Source organism: Cordyceps javanica, chromosome 4 (assembly GCF_051103115.1).
Source record: "Cordyceps javanica chromosome 4, complete sequence".
NCBI classification, from domain to species: Eukaryota; Fungi; Ascomycota; class Sordariomycetes; order Hypocreales; family Cordycipitaceae; genus Cordyceps; species Cordyceps javanica.
Window position 1 is genome coordinate 2,810,395 of NC_139298.1, and position 20,437 is coordinate 2,830,831.

At 53.4% G+C, this 20,437-nt stretch overlaps 6 protein-coding genes across 6 annotated transcripts; 2 read left to right on the plus strand and 4 right to left on the minus strand.

Moving 5' to 3' along the window:
• Positions 1-6,319: 6,319 nt before the first annotated feature.
• Positions 6,320-7,555, plus strand: V2A60_006731 (thioredoxin-like protein; the record flags this gene model as incomplete). Its single annotated transcript, XM_083258023.1, has 2 exons — positions 6,320-6,370; positions 6,497-7,555. 2 exons carry the CDS (start codon positions 6,320-6,322, stop codon positions 7,553-7,555), a joined length of 1,110 nt encoding a protein of 369 aa, XP_083114149.1.
• A 1,271-nt stretch (positions 7,556-8,826) lies between these two features.
• On the minus strand, positions 8,827-9,729 carry V2A60_006732 (transcription factor TFIIE subunit TFA2; the record flags this gene model as incomplete). The annotated part of the gene is made up of 1 exon (XM_083258024.1): positions 8,827-9,729. The coding sequence occupies one exon, from the start codon at positions 9,727-9,729 to the stop codon at positions 8,827-8,829; it is 903 nt and encodes a 300-aa protein (XP_083114150.1).
• Positions 9,730-10,464: 735 nt separating this feature from the next.
• Positions 10,465-11,071, minus strand: V2A60_006733 (cytochrome b5-like heme/steroid binding domain-containing protein; the record flags this gene model as incomplete). The annotated part of the gene is made up of 3 exons (XM_083258025.1): positions 10,465-10,635; positions 10,731-10,857; positions 10,953-11,071. 3 exons carry the CDS (start codon positions 11,069-11,071, stop codon positions 10,465-10,467), a joined length of 417 nt encoding a protein of 138 aa, XP_083114151.1.
• Positions 11,072-13,936: 2,865 nt separating this feature from the next.
• On the minus strand, positions 13,937-15,145 carry V2A60_006734 (F-actin-capping protein subunit alpha; the record flags this gene model as incomplete). Its single annotated transcript, XM_083258026.1, has 7 exons — positions 13,937-14,285; positions 14,344-14,481; positions 14,544-14,596; positions 14,654-14,743; positions 14,809-14,924; positions 14,999-15,017; positions 15,092-15,145. 7 exons carry the CDS (start codon positions 15,143-15,145, stop codon positions 13,937-13,939), a joined length of 819 nt encoding a protein of 272 aa, XP_083114152.1.
• Positions 15,146-15,513: 368 nt separating this feature from the next.
• V2A60_006735 (thiamine diphosphate-binding protein) lies at positions 15,514-16,784 on the minus strand (the record flags this gene model as incomplete). The annotated part of the gene is made up of 2 exons (XM_083258027.1): positions 15,514-15,551; positions 15,614-16,784. The coding sequence occupies 2 exons, from the start codon at positions 16,782-16,784 to the stop codon at positions 15,514-15,516; spliced, it is 1,209 nt and encodes a 402-aa protein (XP_083114153.1).
• Positions 16,785-17,793: 1,009 nt separating this feature from the next.
• On the plus strand, positions 17,794-19,494 carry V2A60_006736 (glycoside hydrolase superfamily; the record flags this gene model as incomplete). The annotated part of the gene is made up of 1 exon (XM_083258028.1): positions 17,794-19,494. One exon carries the CDS (start codon positions 17,794-17,796, stop codon positions 19,492-19,494), a length of 1,701 nt encoding a protein of 566 aa, XP_083114154.1.
• Between the last annotated feature and the right edge of the window lie 943 nt (positions 19,495-20,437).

Below are 20,437 nucleotides of genomic sequence, written 5' to 3' on the forward strand. Positions count from 1 at the left end.
TTAGCGGACTTGCCCTCCCCACTCAACACGAGCCCCCCTCCTGTGTGCCTCTTTTTTTTTTTTTCTTCCCTGGCTTGCTGAAGAAGAGACGTTCGAGGCGGGTCACCAGGATTTCTTGTCATGTGTGTTTTCGTTGACTTATCAGTATTTCCCCATCCGTGCCGAGTTCAGGTGTGTTTTGCGCCATCGAATAGGCAAAATATAGGGAAGGGACCACATTTTTACAGGACCGGCAGATGGCATAAAGGATGATTCGCAAATGCGTCCTAGTAATGAGAAAGATGGGTAATCAAACAATTCAAATGCACTGGTTAGTTCATGCGCGGTTTGGAGTCGTGTGATGGACAGGCCGTGGTTTGGGGTTGGGTTTGGCCGGCGACGTCGTTCAGCCTGTGGGGGGGCAGCAGTATACAGGAACCCGGGCCTTTGAGAGTTTGCTACAATTACCTGGTCTGTACTTATCCGTACTCTCTCAAAGCCGTCATTTCGGGTACCTGAGTATATACACCCGATTAGATTGTACATGTTGCGATTTCGCGTGGTGGTAACAACAACAACAACAACAACAACAATAACAACAAGGGCAAAAGTGCTACGGTTTTGCTGTTGGTCGCACTCGTGAACCTCGTGGGCCGAAGAGAACCGTGCAAGGTGCAAGTGCAAGTGCGTTCGTTTGGCGCCCGTCCACAGATGTGCAGCCATTCGCCTTTCAAAAATTTCTTCACGACCGCGTTGCAGAAACCTATACAAAGATTCGCAAAGTACCAAAAAATGATCTTTTGGAGCAATCCAGTAGTCTGCTTACAGCGCAGGCAAGCTTTTGCTTACCAGCCAATCGTTGGTGTGGGTGGTGGCCCTCCAGCTCGGGCCTGTTGTTAACATCGCGAATAGATGATGCACAAATGACTTGATGAAAGCTGATGGCAGAACCGGGAATTTATTGAATCACACACAGTCCACACCTGCACTCGAGCGGCCCAGGCCGTCTTCTGTCAGACACGAGAGCTATCTCAGATTTCGGACCGCAAAAGTCTAGTCACGCCGCAGCCTATTTTCCAAAAGCTGCGCTGTGCCTGCCCTCTAAAGTTGTTCTATCCCCCCCCAGGCGCCTCCCGCGCCGGTTAGGCAGCGGACAGTTGACGATGGGCTACGACACGACCTACGAGACGTGCTGGTTTGCGCTGCCGAACGCTTGTACTCGAGCATATGGACAGAGCCGGATAGATGCCTTTTGACAGTGAAGGTTTGACAGTGAAGGTTTGCGAAAGGAAAATGACGTTTCAAATCAAAGTTTCACACCGTCCTGTGCTATGGCAATACTTCCACCTTTCCGCGCCGGGATGAGCCAGGATGTGTGAGCTGGGGTTGGGTTGTCGGTTGCTGACTATTTCCTGATGTGTCATCTTGCGTTGGCCACCTTGGCGGTGGATTCCAGCTCCCCCATGGGAAGTGACTTGTTAGACTTTCAGGCTTCCATGTTTCGCTTTGTGCATCTTTTTGACAAGTATCGTGAATGAATCGTACTGTAAACTCAAAGAGCCAACCGCCCCCCTCTAAGCAGCTGAAACACTCAACCTGGGAAGGCTTTGATTACAGTAACACCTCGAATAGAGTAGCAAAGAGATGACTCACTTGGCGGCCCTTTGACTGAATATCATTCACTGTGACTTTGTCGTATCGGGAGTCGGATACGTCGGGGCGAGAGGGGACGGGCTATTTCCCGTCGTGTGCAATCTTGGACCAGGCAGCTATCAAGGGAATATGCAGAGATGGAACAGCCTCCCCCCCAAATAATATCAAGTCATCTTACTCATCATACTGCGGAAACAATATTAGTATAGTGATGCTAGCGCCATGGCCAAGAAAGCAAAGCAGCGTGGGTTCTACCACTTGGAAAATTCACTTGTCCCTCTGTTGCTTGATATTTGTGGAATGACTGCTCTCCGTTGACTCGAACGCAAAATAATGCCACCTGTCGGACGTTTCACAATCATAAGTGTGGTTCTTTTTTGGATTAATAAACATATGCAGACGCCGAGTTTTTTTTCTCCCATACGTGGCATAATGACGGTCAGCCTGTGTGTCATGGATGAGTGTTTCATTCTCGCTCAGCTGCCAGCCCTTGTGCAGCGGGGCTTTGCATCTCGGAGTCATAGTGTTGTATTTGGCCTATACTGTCTATTTACTGTTGTCGTCCATATCATTTCTACGTACGGCTCGTTGCTCAGTCGCGAACCTATGCTAAGATGGCGCCATGATATATATACGGGTTTGCGACGCGAGAAGCAACGAGAAGAATCGATACAAACGCAAAGGAAAAAAAAAAAAAACAAGGTATCGCCTAAATAACTCTGCAATATTCCGGAAAAGGGGTCGAGAAGGAAATAAGAGTAGCAGGGATGTACTTGCCGAGAATATGTGAATTGTAATCATGGCCTTGTCCGGAGTCGCAATATCATGATGTCGCAATTACCCCCCGCCTCGGCGCTGGCTGTTCATACATGCAGGGTGCATGCAGGGTGCATGCAGGTGAAAAAGGACCAAATTTGTAGGGGCATTGAGGGGACCCTTGCCGAATCATCGCCGGCAGTGAACATGACGACATGCCTGGTAGGCTTCGGAAGCTTGTCCGGGAGAGTGATTGGCTGCCGTTGTCTCTTCGTGGGACAAAGTGGTGGCGGCGGCGGCGGCGGCGGCGGCGCCATGAGAGACGAATGACCAATGCTGTTATACCGCCTCAGTAATCACAAGAGCATCCGTTAATGCCAAGTCCTGCGTAGTGCTGAATGCACCTTTATCGAGGATGGCGAGTCAGTCCCTTTTATAAAATTTACAGCTTCTACCAGCGCGCACAAGTTGCGACGCAGGCACCATACCACCATGACAAAAAAAATAAAATAAAATAAAAATAAAATAAAAATAAAAATAAAAGGGAGAAGGAAAAAAAGAAGCAAAAGACCCTCGTGTGCGCGTGTGTATGTATGAGTTCACGTCGTTGGAGCCACAATCAGTGTCTCTAGACGCATGACGTCGAGTGGCAGATGAGGTTTGAGGTGGAACGGCAGCTCCGCGAGGTGGTATTATACTAATCAGCAAAAACGCCAAGAAGAACATGTGTAAAAAATAAAAATAAAAAAAATAAGAAGAAGAGAAAGAAAAAGAAAAAAAAAGGCGAGAGCGCCAAGATGATGCGCCTTTTAGCTTTGGGCTAGTTGCAGCTCCCCAAGCATAAAAAAGGGGACCCAAGGCTCTTTGACACGCAACGGTTCTCAAGAGGTTGTGTGTGCCCCCTCCTCCCAAAAAAAAGCAAAAAAAAAAAAAACAACAACAACAATAATGAGGGTTAAAACGCATAATAGTATTGCGCAAAACAAAACTGGTGCAATAAAGTAGTAGAGGGAGCGGGCCTTGACTGGTGGCACCGCCGCTGCGGCTCTCTACAAATCAGAAAATCGGCTCCGTTCTAATTGCCTGTTTAGGCAGTCCGGAGAAGCAGGGGTGCGACGCCCGGTTCGCATCTCCATCAGTAACTGGCTGCGCTGGGACAAGAACCCTGGTTCGTTGAAAAACTAATCATTCAAGTATTCCCTTCTCTGTCTCTGTCTGTCTCTCTGCCTCTCCCCCCCTGTCTGCGCCAGAACGGAGTAGGAGAATACTACATCACATCTCAACTTTTTTTATTCTCCTATTCTCCTCTTCTCCCAGGGTCCTCTGGAGTAGACCCTTTTTTGTGTCTTCTCCAGCGGGCTGGTCATGGCTTGGCATCTCTCTCTCTCTCCCACGCTCTCATTCGGGCTCTCTCCATCCCCTTCCGCCCCCGCCTTCCCTGGCCCCCTTCTCGGAGCGGAAGCTCCATACCTGGCCAGCCTTCCCAGACACAGAGCTTGCCTTGTGCCGTCAGACAATGATCGTCGTTTGCTCCAGATAGAGGCTCAGACGTCAGAGTAACCCCTGGTCTTTCCATGTTGGCCAACGGTCTGGCACTGGACTTGCTTGTTTCTCCTTTTGTCGATACATTCAGCCATCCACCGCCGTCGACTCTGACACACAGTCTCGAATCATGACTCTCGTGGCATTTTTCAGCTCGACAGGCCACCTGCAAAACGTCCTTTGTGACCAGGTCTTGCGTGTTTTATGCTTGCGTTTTTTTTCTTCTTCTCTTCTTCTCTTCTACAATGGTTCGAAACAAGACAAGATTTACACACAACATCCTTGATCCTTGAGGCATTGTGAGCATCTCCATAAGCACCCACTCCAAATTGAACCTGCAAAAAAAAACTCTATTACCATCACCGGCACGAACCCGCCCGGCCAGATGCAGTCTCCGCTTTGTCGTTCTCTCGGCCGAGGCTTATTATTAGCACAAGTTGTCCGTCCCGGCCGTCGTAGACAAGGCCCATGGACCGCTTCAACTGAACAGCTCGGTGAATTCGACCGAGAGAAAGGTCGGCTGCATCCGCCAACCAACTCCAACCTCTTGTTAGACCCAATAACGCGACAGCCACGTGAGGGGAGACCTTTGGGCCACTGTTTCTGCGGTCAAGAAGGATGGGCAGATCGTAAATGGATCTGCAGAAACCGGATCAGTTGGCATCCGTTTTGCCTAGTCCGAGTCCGAATTCATCGTGGAAAGTGCTGTCTCAAAATACGTAATGAGTGAGGGTTCACTCTTTATGTCTCTTCGCTTATCTGGTCAACTATGAAATCAAGCCACACACAACCGTCATTCCCCGATTTTTTTTGGATTTTTTATCCAAGTCGGTGGCCGTTTCTTTCTGGCGTGTGATCTAAATAATAAATGTTTTGTCAACATTTGGCTCTTTCACGCCACACCCCCCCTGGCACAAGCTTTTTTCCCGTTTCTCTCTACCCCCCCACCCCCCCGGTCGCCAAAACGAAAAAGAATATCCGCGATTAAATGATTTGTAATCTTGTAAGCCACCGAGTCGGTTCACAACGGCAAGATACTTGCGTAAATTATAATCATCATCAGCCTGGCGAGCTGGCTTGCATGACGCATTGCGACCTGCCGCGAGTCGGGACGGAGAGGCAATGGGTCAAAGAAAAAAGCAGAGAGAGAGGGAGAGAGTGAAAGAAGATGCCGCCATTGACAATAAAGACAGCCGAGAGGCGTCGTCCATGACGAGCCCACGATTTAGTATGCCACCATGATTGGTGCGAATGCGAGATCCAGCGCGCGGCCCCCCCCCTTTCGATAGTGCCCCAACTAGAGACGCCCTCTGGCGAGAAGGTAAAAAAAAAGAAAGAAGACAAAGAACAGCTTGGCGAGTCTGCCGAACCCCGCCAACACTGTTGGCAATTATTCAGTGCTGGGTAGAGATTGGCAAGTGAAGTGGTGTTATCCTTTGCGTCATCTTTGCTACTTGGCTTGGAGATGTCCTTGGACTCCAGAATTGGGCCGAAAATGAAGGCGTACGGTCAATTGGTGCAACCTGTGCGGCGTTAAATGGTTAGATAAATAGATACGAAAGAGAGCTTTCGCATTGATGGCCGATATAATCCGTTAGCATTCATCGACCAGGCTTGACGCAGGCCCCCCCCCCCCCCCCATCCCTGCGTCCACATGCTTGCCTCCTCTAGCTCGAATACGGTTCCAGCCCAGCTCGACGGGCGCGCTGCGAAAAAGGCAAAAGAGAGAAATGGTGGAACCTCGCAATTAGTATTCATTGCTGATGTGTAGGGCACCCCCCCTGGTACATAGCCTGTAAGGTAGGCAGGCGGATGGAGTCGTCGTCCATTTTGGCGTACTGAGTAGGCCCTTTGCAGCGGTGGCCTTTGTCTCTCTTTTTTTTTTCGGGGGCCCGCCGTCATTCTTCGGTCCACAGTTTTTCTCCTTCTCGTTGACGTCGGACGGGCCGCGTTTCGGGGTACAATTACTCGACGACGTCCGCTCTCCTCTCCTCCCCTCCCCTTCTCTCTCTCTCTCCTCTTGACACATCTCACCAAGCCCGATTGTCGAAACAAAAAAACTTAAAAGGCAAAAAAGCCAAGCGGCTCGAAACAATTGTGGGGGTCGCGAACCCCGTATCAGCCCACTAACACCATTCTCGTCCGACAACGTTGGCAAAACCACGCCATAGAAGCGAGCCAAAGCGCTCCTTTGATAGCCAACAGCGTCGACGTCACTCGCCTGCAGCGGCTTCACGCCTCGCAAAGGACTTTTTACCGGAGAATAAGGGCCTTCTTTGCAAATCGCTAGCCTTGTCGCCGGGTCACCTAGTCGCAGAATACGCATTGTATACATGTCAACTTTCCATTCGTCTTTATATAGTTGCCTGGATCACGCAGCCTCCATTTGATGACGTCTTTACTGAACAACAGCCGCGCCGACTCGTCCATCTCCTACTGGGTTCGAAATACACACGCATCGCCCACGAACCAAGCGCTTGAAACAAGCCTGTTCAAGACACAGCACAAGTCTACATGATCTGGAGTGTCCTCAACCCGGGAAAATTGCCTCTGAATACACGTCAAGCGCATTCCCAGTCAGCTCAAACCCGAGATATCCGCCGTCGCGTTATCAGACGCATCTGCAGCCTGCAACACGCAGCTCACCGATCCCACTGGTAACTGGTTGCCTGTGTTTGGGCTCGTCTTTTGGTCCGTCTCGTCCACGGGGAGGCACCGCCGTCCCGTCCCGCAAGACTCCAAAAACCCGCCGCCCGGACAACACAAAGGACGCCTCTCCGCCTCGGCCCGCATGACGACCACGGCGCCCGCGCCCAGCCTGCACTCGCCCGCCGCCGGCCACAAGCCCGTACCTCCTCCTGCTGCCGCCGCCGCCGCCGGCAGCGCCAAGGGGCCCTGGGACGTGCGGGGCTGGCAGGACGCCGGGAGCAGGATGCTGATCCCGCAGGTGTCGACGCAGCGGATGCTGATCCCCGTCGAGGTGTACGTCGACTTCATCTGCCCGTGGTGCTACATTGAGATGCGCAGCCTCGAGGCGGCCATGGACGCCTTTGTGGCGCGCCACCCCGAGGTCGAGTTCGAGATTGGCTGGCGGCCGTTTTACGTGGCGCCCATGCTCAAGAGCAGCTGCGCGACGCTCGACTTTTACGCGAGCGCCGTGCCCGAGGAGGACAAGCTGCGGGCGCTGCTGGACCGCATGCGCGGCGCCGGCGCCGCGCACGGCCTCCGCTTCGACTTCTCGGGCCGCATCGGCGCCACGCGCGACGCCCACAAGCTCGTCGCCCTCGCCGCCCGCCGCGGCGGCCGCCGCGCCCAGGCCCTCATGGTCGAGCTGCTCATGCGCGCCGGCCTCGTCGAGGGCCGCGACATCTCCGACGCCGACGTCCTCGCCCGCGTCGCCGCCGACGGCCTCGGCCTCGACAGGGAGGACGTCTTCCTCGAGCTCGCCGACGACGACGCCACCCGCCGCGTCGACCGCGAGGTCGAGGCCGCCCGCGAGGCCCGCGGCATCGAGGCCGTGCCCTGCGTCACCGTACTCGGCCGCTTCAAGGTCGGCGGCTTCCAGGAGTCGCAGGTCTTTACCGACCTCTTCACCAAGATTTACGAGGAGAAGATTGCGCAATGAGGCCCCTGGCTCTCGGAACAGGGCCTACGACTGGCGACTCGCTGGATCAAAGAGAGAGAGAGGATAAAAAGAAACAGCCAACGTACAACATACATGCTGCCCGTAGAGGCATATACACTGCCTGTAGTGGGCATCTCCTTGCTGGGTAAATTCATCATACAGCGTTACGGCCGGCAACACATGACACGATACAAATTCGACTTGACATTTAATTTCACATTTTACCGTGTGGGCTCATTCTGTCTCTTTGCAACAGCCTTTACTTTAATACCCTACAAAACGGCATTTCAGGGATGCGCATGTGCAATTGACAATGTCAGTCAGGTGCAAAATACCAGAACACCTCGCTTCTTCTCCTTCTTCTTCTTCTTTTTTTTTTTGCTTTTAAACATACCTTTTTACTGTTTTATACTTTTTTCAGCATAGACTCGGCCTCTGCAGAAGCATCACCCATTCCCGTCGGACTCTGTTGGGCGAGATGAGACGCTGTCACCCAGTGTCGCTGCTCCGCCAAGTTTTTTCTTTTGTCCATTTCATGCTGCGTTTATAGAGATACCTACACTACTCACGACTTAGCGACTTGATGAATTCTACTACAAACTTGAGGAGTTACACCAGCCCCCTTCTTTGGTGTTCCCTTCTGAAATAAAGACTGGACGTGCTGTGAAATGCTTGCGTGTTGGCCGAGGACCAAGGTCATCCATCCGAGAAGAGAGAGGCACATATATGCCGCCAATGCTACTATACGAAATTCTTGCAACCCGACAACTGTCGAATGTGGTAGCATGTGCGGCTGGCCGCATCTCGTAGTTTCTTCAAGTTCATATGGGATGGCAGGTCAAGAGCAGCATGGAAGAATAAGCATGGATAACCTTTTCCAAGATCCACGCAGCATTGAATCGGTCCTATACTATTAATTCCCAACCATCTCTGACAAGTAACTCGCCGTTACAATATTCATGTGCCCCTGAAAAAACGCCCGCTGGTCCAAGTCTCGAGTCTCTACCATGTCTCTTGGTCTTGCCTAATTGCTAGCAAACTGAGATGACGAAACGAGCAAGATGCAACTAATTTTTTGTAAAACTGGAATAGGAAATGACCAGGAAAAAGAAAAACGCCCATACACAATGCGCCCAATCACCCAAAACAAATGATGATGTCCGTATGATACACAACCTTTTCTTACCCCCATTTTCTGCCTCCCGCCTCCTTTCGACGCAGCGCTCGCTCTGCTCCCCAAAGACTCGACCCGACACCAGACAACTCACCCCTCAGCGTCGAAGATTGCTATAATCTTGCAGGAGGTGAGTCATGTGGACATTGGTCTGCTTGCCGCCACGCTTGCTGGCCCGCTTCTTCTGGACCTTGGGCTTGTTGCCGGCGGCGGCGGCAATCTTGAGCGGGTCCTCGCTCGTGGGCTTGAGCTGGACGCTCACCAGCTTGCGGTGCATGTCGTCGACGCTGGGGACCTGGACGCGGCGCCACATGGCCTGAAACTCGGGCTGAATGGCGTGGTGCAGGGAGGCGTCGTCGAGCCAGACGTGGCGGGCGACGTTCTCGCGGTTGGTGCGCGTGACGAGGATCTTGTGCTGGCTCTCGAGGCGGGCCAGCGTGTCCTCGCAGTCGGGCCAGCCGTCCTTGAGGTCGCGCACGGCCAGGCTCGAGGCGTCCGTCTTGCGCTGCAGGAAGGCGAGCAGGCTCGTGGCGTCCTTGACGCCGGGCACGACGGGGCGGTAGCTGTACATGCCCGTCCGCCACGTCTGCTCGCTCAGGCTCGTGTCCGGCTTCCACTCGACGCGCGGGTGGCCGCGCAGGCCCTCGGCCAGCTCCTGCTTGTGCTCGTCCGACGTGCCGCGCACGCTCAGGTGGTCGATGATGTCCTTCATCGACTTGGCCACGCCGCGCGCCTTGAGGAAGTCGACGGCGAACTTCATGTGCGACTTGACGTCCACGCCGTAGCCCGTCAGCTGCGGCTGGGAGAAGACCTCGGGGTGGGCCTCCCTCTTGCGCTTGGCGGTCGGCGTGGGCGTCGCGCCGTCCGAGGCCGCCGACGGCGACGGCGACGGCGGCGCGAGGGAGGCGGCCTTGACGCTCATCGGGTTCGAGAGCTTGGACGCTGCCGACGCGAGCGTGCCCTTGAAGGCAGCGGACTGCTTCTCCAGGTAGGAAGACATGGCGGCGACCGACTAATGGCCGCGGCGGCAGCAGCGTCGTGAGGAGGGGCCGTGTATGTTTCGGTTTGCGCGTGCGATGAGCCAGGCGATGCGAGAACGATGAAGGCAGTCTTGCAGTTGGTGAGAAGCGGGGGCGAGGGCGGTGATGCGAGAGTTGCAAAGAAGCACAGGGCCCGTCGTCGGGTGGATGAAACTATTGAAACAAAGTTGTACAGCTCCAGGCAGTGCGACGTGGCTGGTGGCTGTGGCGTCGGAAATACCGTGTGGCTAGTGCGTTTGCATGTGCATGGCCAAACTCAAGGCGGTTCACGTCGCACAAGAGATGATCCGGGTGCGAAGTGCAGTGGACTCGCCACTGCGTATCTGTAGAATTTCCCACATGTATCATTGATTAAAACAGTTGTATCTAAAACGCGAAATCTATCTAAGATGCGCCGCCAAACAGCACCTCAACTGTCTGTAGGATAGGCGCGGAGGCGGAGCATCAGTTGCGCGTGCGCCGTTCTATCAAAACCAGTCACACACCCCGTGCGTAATCGCATCATGCGAGCACCTGGCATGAGGACCCCATTCCGTTCAACGCTCGAACCCTATGCAAACTCCCAATTTTTGTTAAACACTCATATCTTGGACATGGATCCCATTGCGACGAGCATTGTATGTCGTCGGCTTCACAGCCGCCATGTCACGTTGCCGGTGGGACCTGCCTGCTCACCGTAGAAACGCTTGTTGAATTTAAGCAGACTGCTGTTGTTGTTGGTTCTGAAGGTACTGGTAGCCAACGTATCCGATGATACCGCCAATGAGAACGACGCCGTAGAGGCCAATGCCGAGGCCAGTGCTGTCGGCGTTGCCAGAGTTGGCAGTCTTGGTGGCGGGAGTAGCTTTGGGGGCAGGGTCGCCGGGCTGTAGAAGTCCAGTCAGAAAATGTACAATGAGTTGATGCGTGTGCTCGATGCGGCTGTCGAGTGCCGCCGGGTGCAATTGTTCCGGATTCTTACCTGGCGCTTCAGGGTGCCGACGAGGAGCTCGTCGAGGCTCTCGCGAGCCTCGTCAGAGTGGCCGACATCCTCAAAAGCCTCGGAGGCGTCCTGACCGGCGACATCGAGGATGACCTCCTCACCACCACTACGACCAACGAGGCTGCGGTCAGCAAAGTGTCCTTTGGAACGGGTGCGCTGCAATGGCGTCTTTGCGCCACCTCGAACAAAATTTCGACTTACGGATGCTCGTCAATGAACTTGGAGCAGTCATAGACCTTATCGTGGACTACGAGGAAGCAGTCCTTTTTGGTGTTGTGCTCCGCAACATCTTGGAAGCTGAACTCTTTGATTTCCGACATTTTTTTTTTTCTGGCTCGGTCGACGGTGGTCGAAAGTATGGTATTAGGGGAGGGTATCTGGAGGAGAAAAGGGATGGATCCTGTGGTGACGTCGGTGGGTTCGTCAGAGGAGTCGTTTTCGCAGAGGGCTGGCAAAGGCTGCAGAGCGTAGGAAGCGGAACGCAACTGGAATCTGGGGGAAGGAGAGGAAGAAACGTTGAGATGAAGGGTGCGGAAAGTCAGATCAGCACCAAGAGGTAAGCCTAGGCAGTGGTTTGCGCTACGGAGGACGGAAAAGGGACCACGTCTTCCGGGCCTGGTTCGGTATATTGGAAGCAGCACCGGCTAGCGCACTGGATGCCCTGGACGCCCTGCAGGGCCCGCTGGGCAGTGGCAGGCCACAGGCCCCCTTCGAGCGACAGCTGCCCCAACAGAGCGGCGGCCCATCCACAAATCGCAATTAAAAGACTGAGTGGGCGAATGGTCCACCCATGTCTTAGCGGCAGCCAATCGCGGTTTTGCAAATTACCGTCTGCCGGCTCCTATTCGTCGGGGGGGCACCAACTGCACTATGCACAGAGGAAGCCCCAGGGCCCGCCCGGCCGCCTGCCAGGCCCGGCCCAGGCGGTGATGCTAGGCATTGAGCAGTGAGTGGGTGAGCGCTACACTACCTGCAGAGACTCATCAGAGAGTGCTGCAGTTGCAGTGCATTCCGGCGCTGGGCAGCGGCATCCTGGAGCGCTCCGACATCGAAGCCGAGCCCATCCTTGATTCGTGGCGTCCCGGCCATCCGCGGAAGCCAGATCACTCCAGAATCCCGCTGCCCAGCTAATTAGTGGGCGAAACAATTCTTTACTGGCAGGTACGCGAGTCCTCCGTAAACTTGTTCGAAAGGGAGGGGAGGGTGGCTACTGGTACACGGAAAGCCGACCATGACATCGCCCATCCAACAAACAGCATCTGCCTCATGGCACCTTGCTGCAAACTGTACAGACCCTTTCAATAATCTGGCCAGGCTGACACGATTTTTGCTTTGTTCGGCCCGTTCTCTCGTCTGTACCACAGGTTTCACCTCTCTCCCAGACCAGTGACACGAATCATTTCCACCAGCGAACCTGCAAGCTGAAAAGTCAGCAAAGCATCCGAGTCGTCCAATCACGCCCCCGGAGGAGACTCGTTGTCGCAGAATCCAGCTTTATTACTCAGTAAATATAAAAGTGAGAGCACGCTGCGTACTCTCGGCCATGCCACCGCCTCTCCTCGCCATACTCACACGCAATGGCCTTGTTCACCATGCTGCATCGCTTAAGGTAGAATCCTGGCCTTGCCATGATTGATGTACTTCAGCCACCATGTATAGGACATGTTAGCTTTCGTATGCCTAGCTGTCACTTTGATCCGGTCGCTGAAGCTGTATAGCCGTTGCATATGGGGTTGCGGAACCTTGTTTAGGATGTCTTGACGTACCAACCTCCGGACATACAGGCGTCTCGGGAATGCCTTCAACTTGAACTTTGCTGTTCTAGGCTTTGCGGTCGCCGCCAAGCTTGTCGACGTCCTCATCGGGAAATTCTAAAATCTTTCTTCTAATGGGTTTTTAATAGGCTAAAAAGGAAACCTGCGAAGCCACGGTTCCTTCGACGCGTGGTGTCTTGCATAGAGACGGGGTTACTGCATCATTCTGACTTTCTGACCACGTCTCTTCCAACCAGGCGTCGTGTCAACTCATTCGATTGTACAGCATGCCGCCGTTTCTTCTAAACCTCTGTTCGGATCCAAGTCAGCCGTGTCGTCTGATGTGGCGTAAGCAAGGCAAGGATACACACACCCATCTAGTCCCAGCCTAATAATCAGTGGCAACCTTTCTTCGTATTTATGTATTATCATTGAGAGAGAAGAAAGCGAACACGAAGAATCAAGACATGGAAAGGACTTGTCTGGCCAAAATTTGGATTTTTTTTTCTTTGACTTTTTTCTTTTTTTCTTTTTTTTTTGGCATGCCTAATAAGTACTAACTAATAAAATAAGTGCACCCAGGTTTTTTATCCATCTACTGCCCCTCTCTGTAAATAGAGCATCACCTTGTTTGCTGACCAACTGTCTAACTTAGCTATAGATTAACAAGGCACCTGACACCTTAGGCGCATCTGGGCGAGTCCTTGTAAAGACAACCTCTAGTCTGGGGAACGGACCTCTACTGATGCGCCGAGTCCTCATCATGCCACTCCATCAATGAGAAAACCGAACCCCTTCCCTACCAAACGAAACACGGGCGCATAAGTAATCTGGGGAAGACTGCGAAGCGTTACGTAGGCATGTGCCGGTAAATGATCCTACCATCACATGCCCCAATTCTTGTCGTGGCCTGTTTCGTTCTCCTTCATCCGCACCTCCCGCCCAGCCCAGGCTGCGGTGCGCTTCCTTGCTTTCCCCGCATTCGCACTGCTCCCGCACGCACAAGCCGGCACCGCGGTGTTGAAGATCCCGCTCCCGATCACACGGATCCTGTCCTGTCCTTTGACCGCCCACCACGAAAAAAAGGACAGGGCTAGGCACTCCATCCCCCCTGGCCGCTCTGCTGCACATGCCTGCCCGCATGACGAGGCAGCCAGCCAGCAGCAGTTCGCATGTTCGGGCTTTCGGGGGGATACGTGTCAATGGAGCACCACATATGCATCCCGCACTCTCCTTATGGCACCGAGCAAACGCCATCGACATCCAGGCATGGCAAAGCACACTCCAATCCGTTTATAATTACCGCTCATGACATGTACGTAGCGTGAAAATTTTCTCAATCTTGTATACCTGCTAGCACCCGACGCTGTTGCGAGTGTGCTACGCTCTATGACTTTGTACCTCTGGCTTTGCCGATGATGAGACAAGAGACTATCGCTTCGACGAACCACCACCGATATCCTGGCCAAGCCTGTAGCCTGTAACCTTGTCCCACTCAATCTTCTGACGGGTAACCGGCAGCTGTCTGCGCAGGCCCTTGAACGCGCCCTCGCTAAGGCTGACAAAGCCCTTGTTGAGCTCTTCTTGGTACTTCTTTTCCGTTGATGAAATCTCCTTGGCGATGCCGGCACCGGTACCGGACGCAATCGAGACAGACACCGGCTTCTTCGTCTGCAAGCGCACGTTGCCGTCTTCGTAGTAGTGGACGTCGACCTTGATGGTCCCTTGTAGCGTGCCAGACGAGGGGTCAAATGTGTAAACAGACCTCCAACGGCCGTTCCTATTTCACATTCTGTTAGACGATGGCCGAGGGAACGGAGAGAATGGCCATTTCCTACCAAAAGTTGTTCGGGCTGTACTTGTTGGCCGCGATGACGATGGCTATCTTGGAGTCTGACTCGATCGGGTACACGCCATAAGCAGCGTTGGGAAAATGTTCTGAGATGTACGCCCCCAGGGCCTTTAGTGTAGATTTCCTGTGGCAGTTGGTATCTCTTCGTAGAAGTCGTCACATTGGACTTGTTCGAGTTCCACCTACGTAAGATCGGCCTGCGCGCCTTCGATGCTATGGCTCTGTACAGCGCTGGCTTTCTATAGAGGGTATAGGTCAGTATACACTCCACCTTGCAATCCTTTGTAGCCACGAACCTGCGTGGCGTGATCGAATGCAAAGCTCGAAGAGCTCTCGACATCGTAGTATCGACCGTCGCCCAGGCCATTATGTTCGCTCACGAGGACCTATTCGTATCAAGCAGCAATATTAGCGGGCCTGCTCCTTGCACTCGGTAGAAGCAAGCATATACAGATTGGCTGCTTCCCGGAAGCTTCACGGTAATCAACTGCTCTTCGTTGTACTTCTGAAACGCCGGTCCGAGCTGGGAGAGGAGATTCGGCGACGATGCGGTAAGGGTCTTGATATCTGCGGGGAGAGGCAAACTGTCAGTTTTTGCTGGTCGCGTGGACGTTGCAGTACGATATGGGCTGCATGCGCACCGGCAACGACATCGGCAAGCTGTGGCCAAAGGCGCAGGTTAGCTTCAGGAGTTTCGCGCAATTGGCTCCGAGGAGGGGTAGCTGGCGTCTCACCTCGCCCGGGGGAGCTCCCTCGATGAAAGATGCCACAGTCTCGAGCTGCGACATTGCTGAAATGGGGTTCTCCTGCTAGTAACCAGATTATTTCCGCGATTACGGTGACGACCGTTTACTCTTTGGCGAAAGACGAGAGCTTATCGTTGGCGTAACCTGTGGAGGCGGCGTGACGTGGGCGGGGCACAGCAACGGCAAAACAAGGCGAGAGGGGCAGGCTCCGCGACAGACACAGACTGTATGTTTTGTAGCTCACAAATTTGGCGGCACACGAGCATTACACATCGTGTGAGTTATGCTAATTCCAATTTTTCTCGATTTTTATATTGCCTGAGCATGGTCTATATTACTAATGTGACAGCCATCTTATCTTTCCAGAATGCCACTGAAATCTCGCTTCATGAAAGGACGTGTTTTGTGTTCTAGTAATCCAACAGGCGCTTAATGTTGTCATATACTCCTGTAGACGCGGTCAGTTCCTGCTCTAGGGCTCTGTTTCGGGGCTTCTTATTGGCGACTTACTTGTAATGTCCGGAAGATGGAATCTCTCAAAAGCCAATGAGTTGTGCACATCCCAGCCAGCCACGCGTCGGACAGGCGCCTCCAGTCTATTGAACGTATCCGGGTTCTCTTGGATGGCTGCGGCCACTTCGGAGCCAACACTGGCCGTTGTATAAGCCTCGTGGACAATCATTACTCTTCCGGTCTTCTTGACACTGTCAAAGACAGTGTCCCTGTCAAATGGATGAACAGTGCGCAGGTCGATAAGTTCAATGGTCACGTCGGGCCTCTGGGCCTCGATCTGACGAATGGCCTCGATGCAGTAATAAAGAGGTTGACCATATGAGATAACCGTGACATTGCTACCCTCCTTGAGCACTTCAGCCTTGGAAAGCGGCAGCTCATAGGAAGCGACAGGAACCTGCTCAACGGCAGCACGGTAAAGAATCTTGGGCTCCATGAAGATACACGGGTCGTTGCTGCGGATAGCGGATAGCAGTAAGCCCTTGGCCTGGATAGGCGATCTCGGCATAATTACACGAACTCCAGGAACGTGTGTGAACAGGCTTTCCGGAGATTGCGAATGATAAAGCGCACCGTGACCGACACCACCACACGGCATGCGTACTGTGAGGCCACCGGCGCCGCGACCGTTGCTGCCATCACGGTATCGCATCTTGGCGGCTTCATTGACGATTTGATCAAAGGCTGGGTAGACATAATCGGCAAACTGAATCTCGGCGACAGGGCGCATACCCTCTGCAGCAAGGCCAATGCCGAAACCCAGAATACCCTGTTCCGAAAGTGGCGTGTTGAAGACCCGCTCGCCGCCGTGTGTCTCGGCGAGTTTCATTGTGCATCGGAACACACCACCGAAAGCGACGTCCTCACCAAAGACTACTACCGACTCGTCCTCAGCAAGAGCGGTGCCGAGGGCGTCATTGACAGCCTGAAAGAGGTTCAGCTTCTTGGTTGCGCCGTTGCGGACCTCGGCGGGAATCTCTAGATTCTTTTGCACCGCATCGACGCTGTGCGCTAATAAGGGCGTAGAACCATATTCGATAGGCAGGTTCAGCTTGGCGTTGGGGGGATGTGTAGAGTAGCAACGAGATGCGTGCAGAGGAAGGGCGGCGGTAGGCAGACGGTGCGTTTGCAGGGCCGTGCGAAATTGGCGAGCAACTTGGCGCTTCATGTTGATATGACAAGGCGATACTTGTCGCGTTATGAATAACGGGTGAGCGAGGAGTGATGGGGAAAGAGATTGTATCACGGCCGGCCGCACTGGACGGTTTTGTCGAGGAAGACAGCGACCAAGCGGACTGAGACTCGGCTTGCTGCGGCCTCTCGCGGGGTTGACGAATGGGCCAAGGGCCTGGAAACTGGAGAGCCGGGAAAAGCGGGCCGCAGCACGTCTTGTGCCGCTTAGTTCTGGGGAAGGGAAAAGTGGCTAGTGCATTCTATCAATACAGCCAAAAACAGATGAGGCTGGTGCTAGTGTGGCTGTGACAATGTCGTTGCTCGGCCAACAGCATCGCGGCGCCAAGCCAAGCCAGATACACCGGCAAAACGGCAGCCACCATCATACGAGGCGGCCCACGTAGAAGTACTTGGTAAATTTATTGAAGGCTGGGCAATGACGTGGCTACCCAAGACATTCTCGCTCACCCAAATGAATTCTGTACGGTCTCACCCTGTGCCTCTCCTTCCCGGGCATTCCAGTCTGCTCAGATTAGTATAAAGTGGTCTAGCAAACAATGCCGTCGAGGGACTCGCCGCGAGAGACCCCGCGATCGCGGCCACGAAGCGGAGAGCAACCCAGACGACATCATGAGCGTAAAAGGAGATCACATACAAGACGACCAGGCACTTCATCAGACGATACGAGAGAAACCGGTGAAACCGTGGAGACCAGGGACACTCGGGAAGCAAGGGAGAGAGAGAGACGAGAGAGGCGAGAAAGGCGAGAAAGGCGAGAAAGACGAGAGTCGCGAAGTACAAAAAGCTCGCAAAAGCTTTCAGCTGGTGCTCTCAATCAGTTGAACAAGGAGAATGCCAAGCGCAAGAGTCGAAAACCCGAGCCCCGGCGCGAGTCGCACCCCCGTTATGAAGATGAAGACGATCATGAAGCCGAACGAGCATACGAAAAAGAGCGAAGGCGGAGGGAGAAGAAGAGGAAGAAGAGGGTGGTCAGTGGCGCTGCTATGGAGGAAGGTCGTGCGCGAGGGCATCACCGTGGCTGGAGCGACGAAAGCTACGAAAAGCAAGAGCTTCTACCACAGCCAAGGAAGAGTTGGACCAAAAAGAAGAAATGGTGGATACTCGGAGGCATCAGTGTCGTCTTGCTAATCATCATCATTGCTGTCGCTGTGGCAGTAAGCCAAAAGAAGAAGGGGGGAGGAGGCGGAGGCAACAACACCTCTTCATCATCCTCGCTGAGTGGCCAGGATCGGAATTCTATTCCCGAGAAATGGCGAAACACATATCTAGATCCGTGGACGTGGGCTACCACTACCGATTTCAACGTCACATTTACAGATGAAATGGTTGGCGACCTACCCGTCATGGGTCTGTACTCGAAATGGGACGACTCTGCAAAAGCAAACGACAAGGTCCCAGCACTGAACAAGGCGTGGGGGAAGTACACTGACCTACCGGCGCGCGGGGTGAACTTGGGAGGGTGGCTATCCCTGGAACCATGGATAACGCCCTCTTTATTCGACTACCCACTCAGTATGGGAATCATTGACGAATGGACACTGGTCAAGCACTTGGGCGACTCAGCAGCGTCAACGCTGGAGAAACACTACTCGTCTTTTGTGACCGAGGATACATTCAAAGCAATCGCGGCCGCTGGTTTGGATCATGTGCGCATCCCGTTTTCATACTGGGCAGTCACAACGTATGATGGGGATCCTTACTTGTTCCGTACGTCTTGGCGGTACCTGCTGCGCGGTATCGAATGGGCACGGAAATACGGACTGCGCATCAACCTCGACCTCCATGGGCTTCCAGGCAGTCAGAATGGGTGGAACCACAGCGGACGATGGGGTGTTATCGGCTGGCTGAATGGCACAGACGGCGACACAAACGCACAGAGGTCGCTGGATGTTCACGACCGGCTGTCCAAATTCTTTGGCCAGGACCGCTATAAAAACATTATTAGCCACTACGGGCTGGCAAATGAACCACGAATGGTATTGCTGGATGCCTCCAAGGTGATCAGTTGGACCGAAAACGCCTACAAGATGGTACGCAAGAACGGCATCCAGGGCGTAGTGGTCTTTGGCGACGGCTTCATGGGCCTTGAAAATTGGCAAGGCCGCATGACGGGCTATGACAGCATGGCGCTCGATGTTCATCAATACGTTATTTTCAACGAAAATCAAATCGACTTTTCACACCAAAAGAAGATCCAATACGCCTGTGAAGGGTGGACCGAGCAGACGCAGCAGAGCATGGACACCAGCACTGGTTATGGACCGACACTATTCGCTGAATGGTCCCAAGCCGATACCGACTGCGCCAAACACCTCACCAACGTTGGATGGGGCAACCGATGGGAGGGTACTCTAAACACGGGAGACCCCAAGACGTCCATCCTGACACCGAGGTGCCCGACAAAGAATAAGCAGTGCTCCTGCGCCCAGGCCAACGCGGAACCCAGCAAATGGAGTTCCGACTATAAGAAGTTTCTGAAAATGTTTGCCGAGGCGCAGATGCACAGCTTCGAGAAGGGCTGGGGCTGGTGGTACTGGACTTGGAAGACGGAGAGCGCGCCGCAATGGTCCTACGAGGCCGGCCTCAAGGCCGGTATCCTTCCTGAGAAGGCGTATTCTCGGGACTTTAACTGCGATTCAGACGTGCCAGACTTTGCCAAGAATGGCCTCCCAGAGTATTACTAAAACGCACCCAGTGTTGTGGTGCAGACCGAGACAACGTTGTAAGATTGGAGCATGTTGGTTGGCCTGTCAAAGTTGTACATAGGGCCGCGGCCGGGACTTTGTTTTGGATACGAGCGAAATGAATGTGACTTTCTTTTACTTTGGCATATAGACAGCGTACGCGCGTTAGGGGCAGCGGCACATTGATGCTTGCAGGATATAGATGGCTGGAGTGGGATATAGATATACTATATATATATAGGGTAAGGGGATGCGTTGTCGCAGAACCTACCACAACATGACAAACATCTAGAATGATATGCTACGATGCCTCATTTGTTAATCTGTTTGTCATTGATGACCAAATCGTACTTTGAAGATGTGGAAGAGAATATTCAGGAAAAGAAGAGGCGACACCGACATGACCGAACATCTTGTTAATAATCAGCAACTCGCCCGCTACGAGTGTCAATGTGGAGCCTTGGCCGCTGGCTTCAGCACGGCTTTCGCTCAGTCTGTGTCGTCATCATCTAGTTTATTAGTGCGCAACAAGGTCCGGTATGCTTGCCCGCCCGCCATGCATGACAGAGCTCTGCTTTTTTTTTCCTTTTTCCTTTTTTCTTTTTTTTCTACCCCAGTGCATCCTTATGAGGCGGGTTTGGTTACTTGTCTGGTCAGAAACGCGAAGAGAGAAACAGAGAGGTGCGTAGTTTTTCGCCTACGTCTTGCAACCAAGGGGGCCCTATTCCCGAACGGGGCTTCTCAAAGACGTTGCCTTTCGGTGTACAGCATGAGACTGGCCAACAATGTTCTTTTTTTTTTTTTTTCGGATATACCTTTGGCTCATCCTAGCCTTGAATATGACACCAGAGTTGGACTTGTTTTCTTCCTCCATGTCTTTTGCCTCTTTTTGACGCCGGATGGGCATCTCCGCTCCGTGCCGAGTCAACAAGCTCAACTGCTT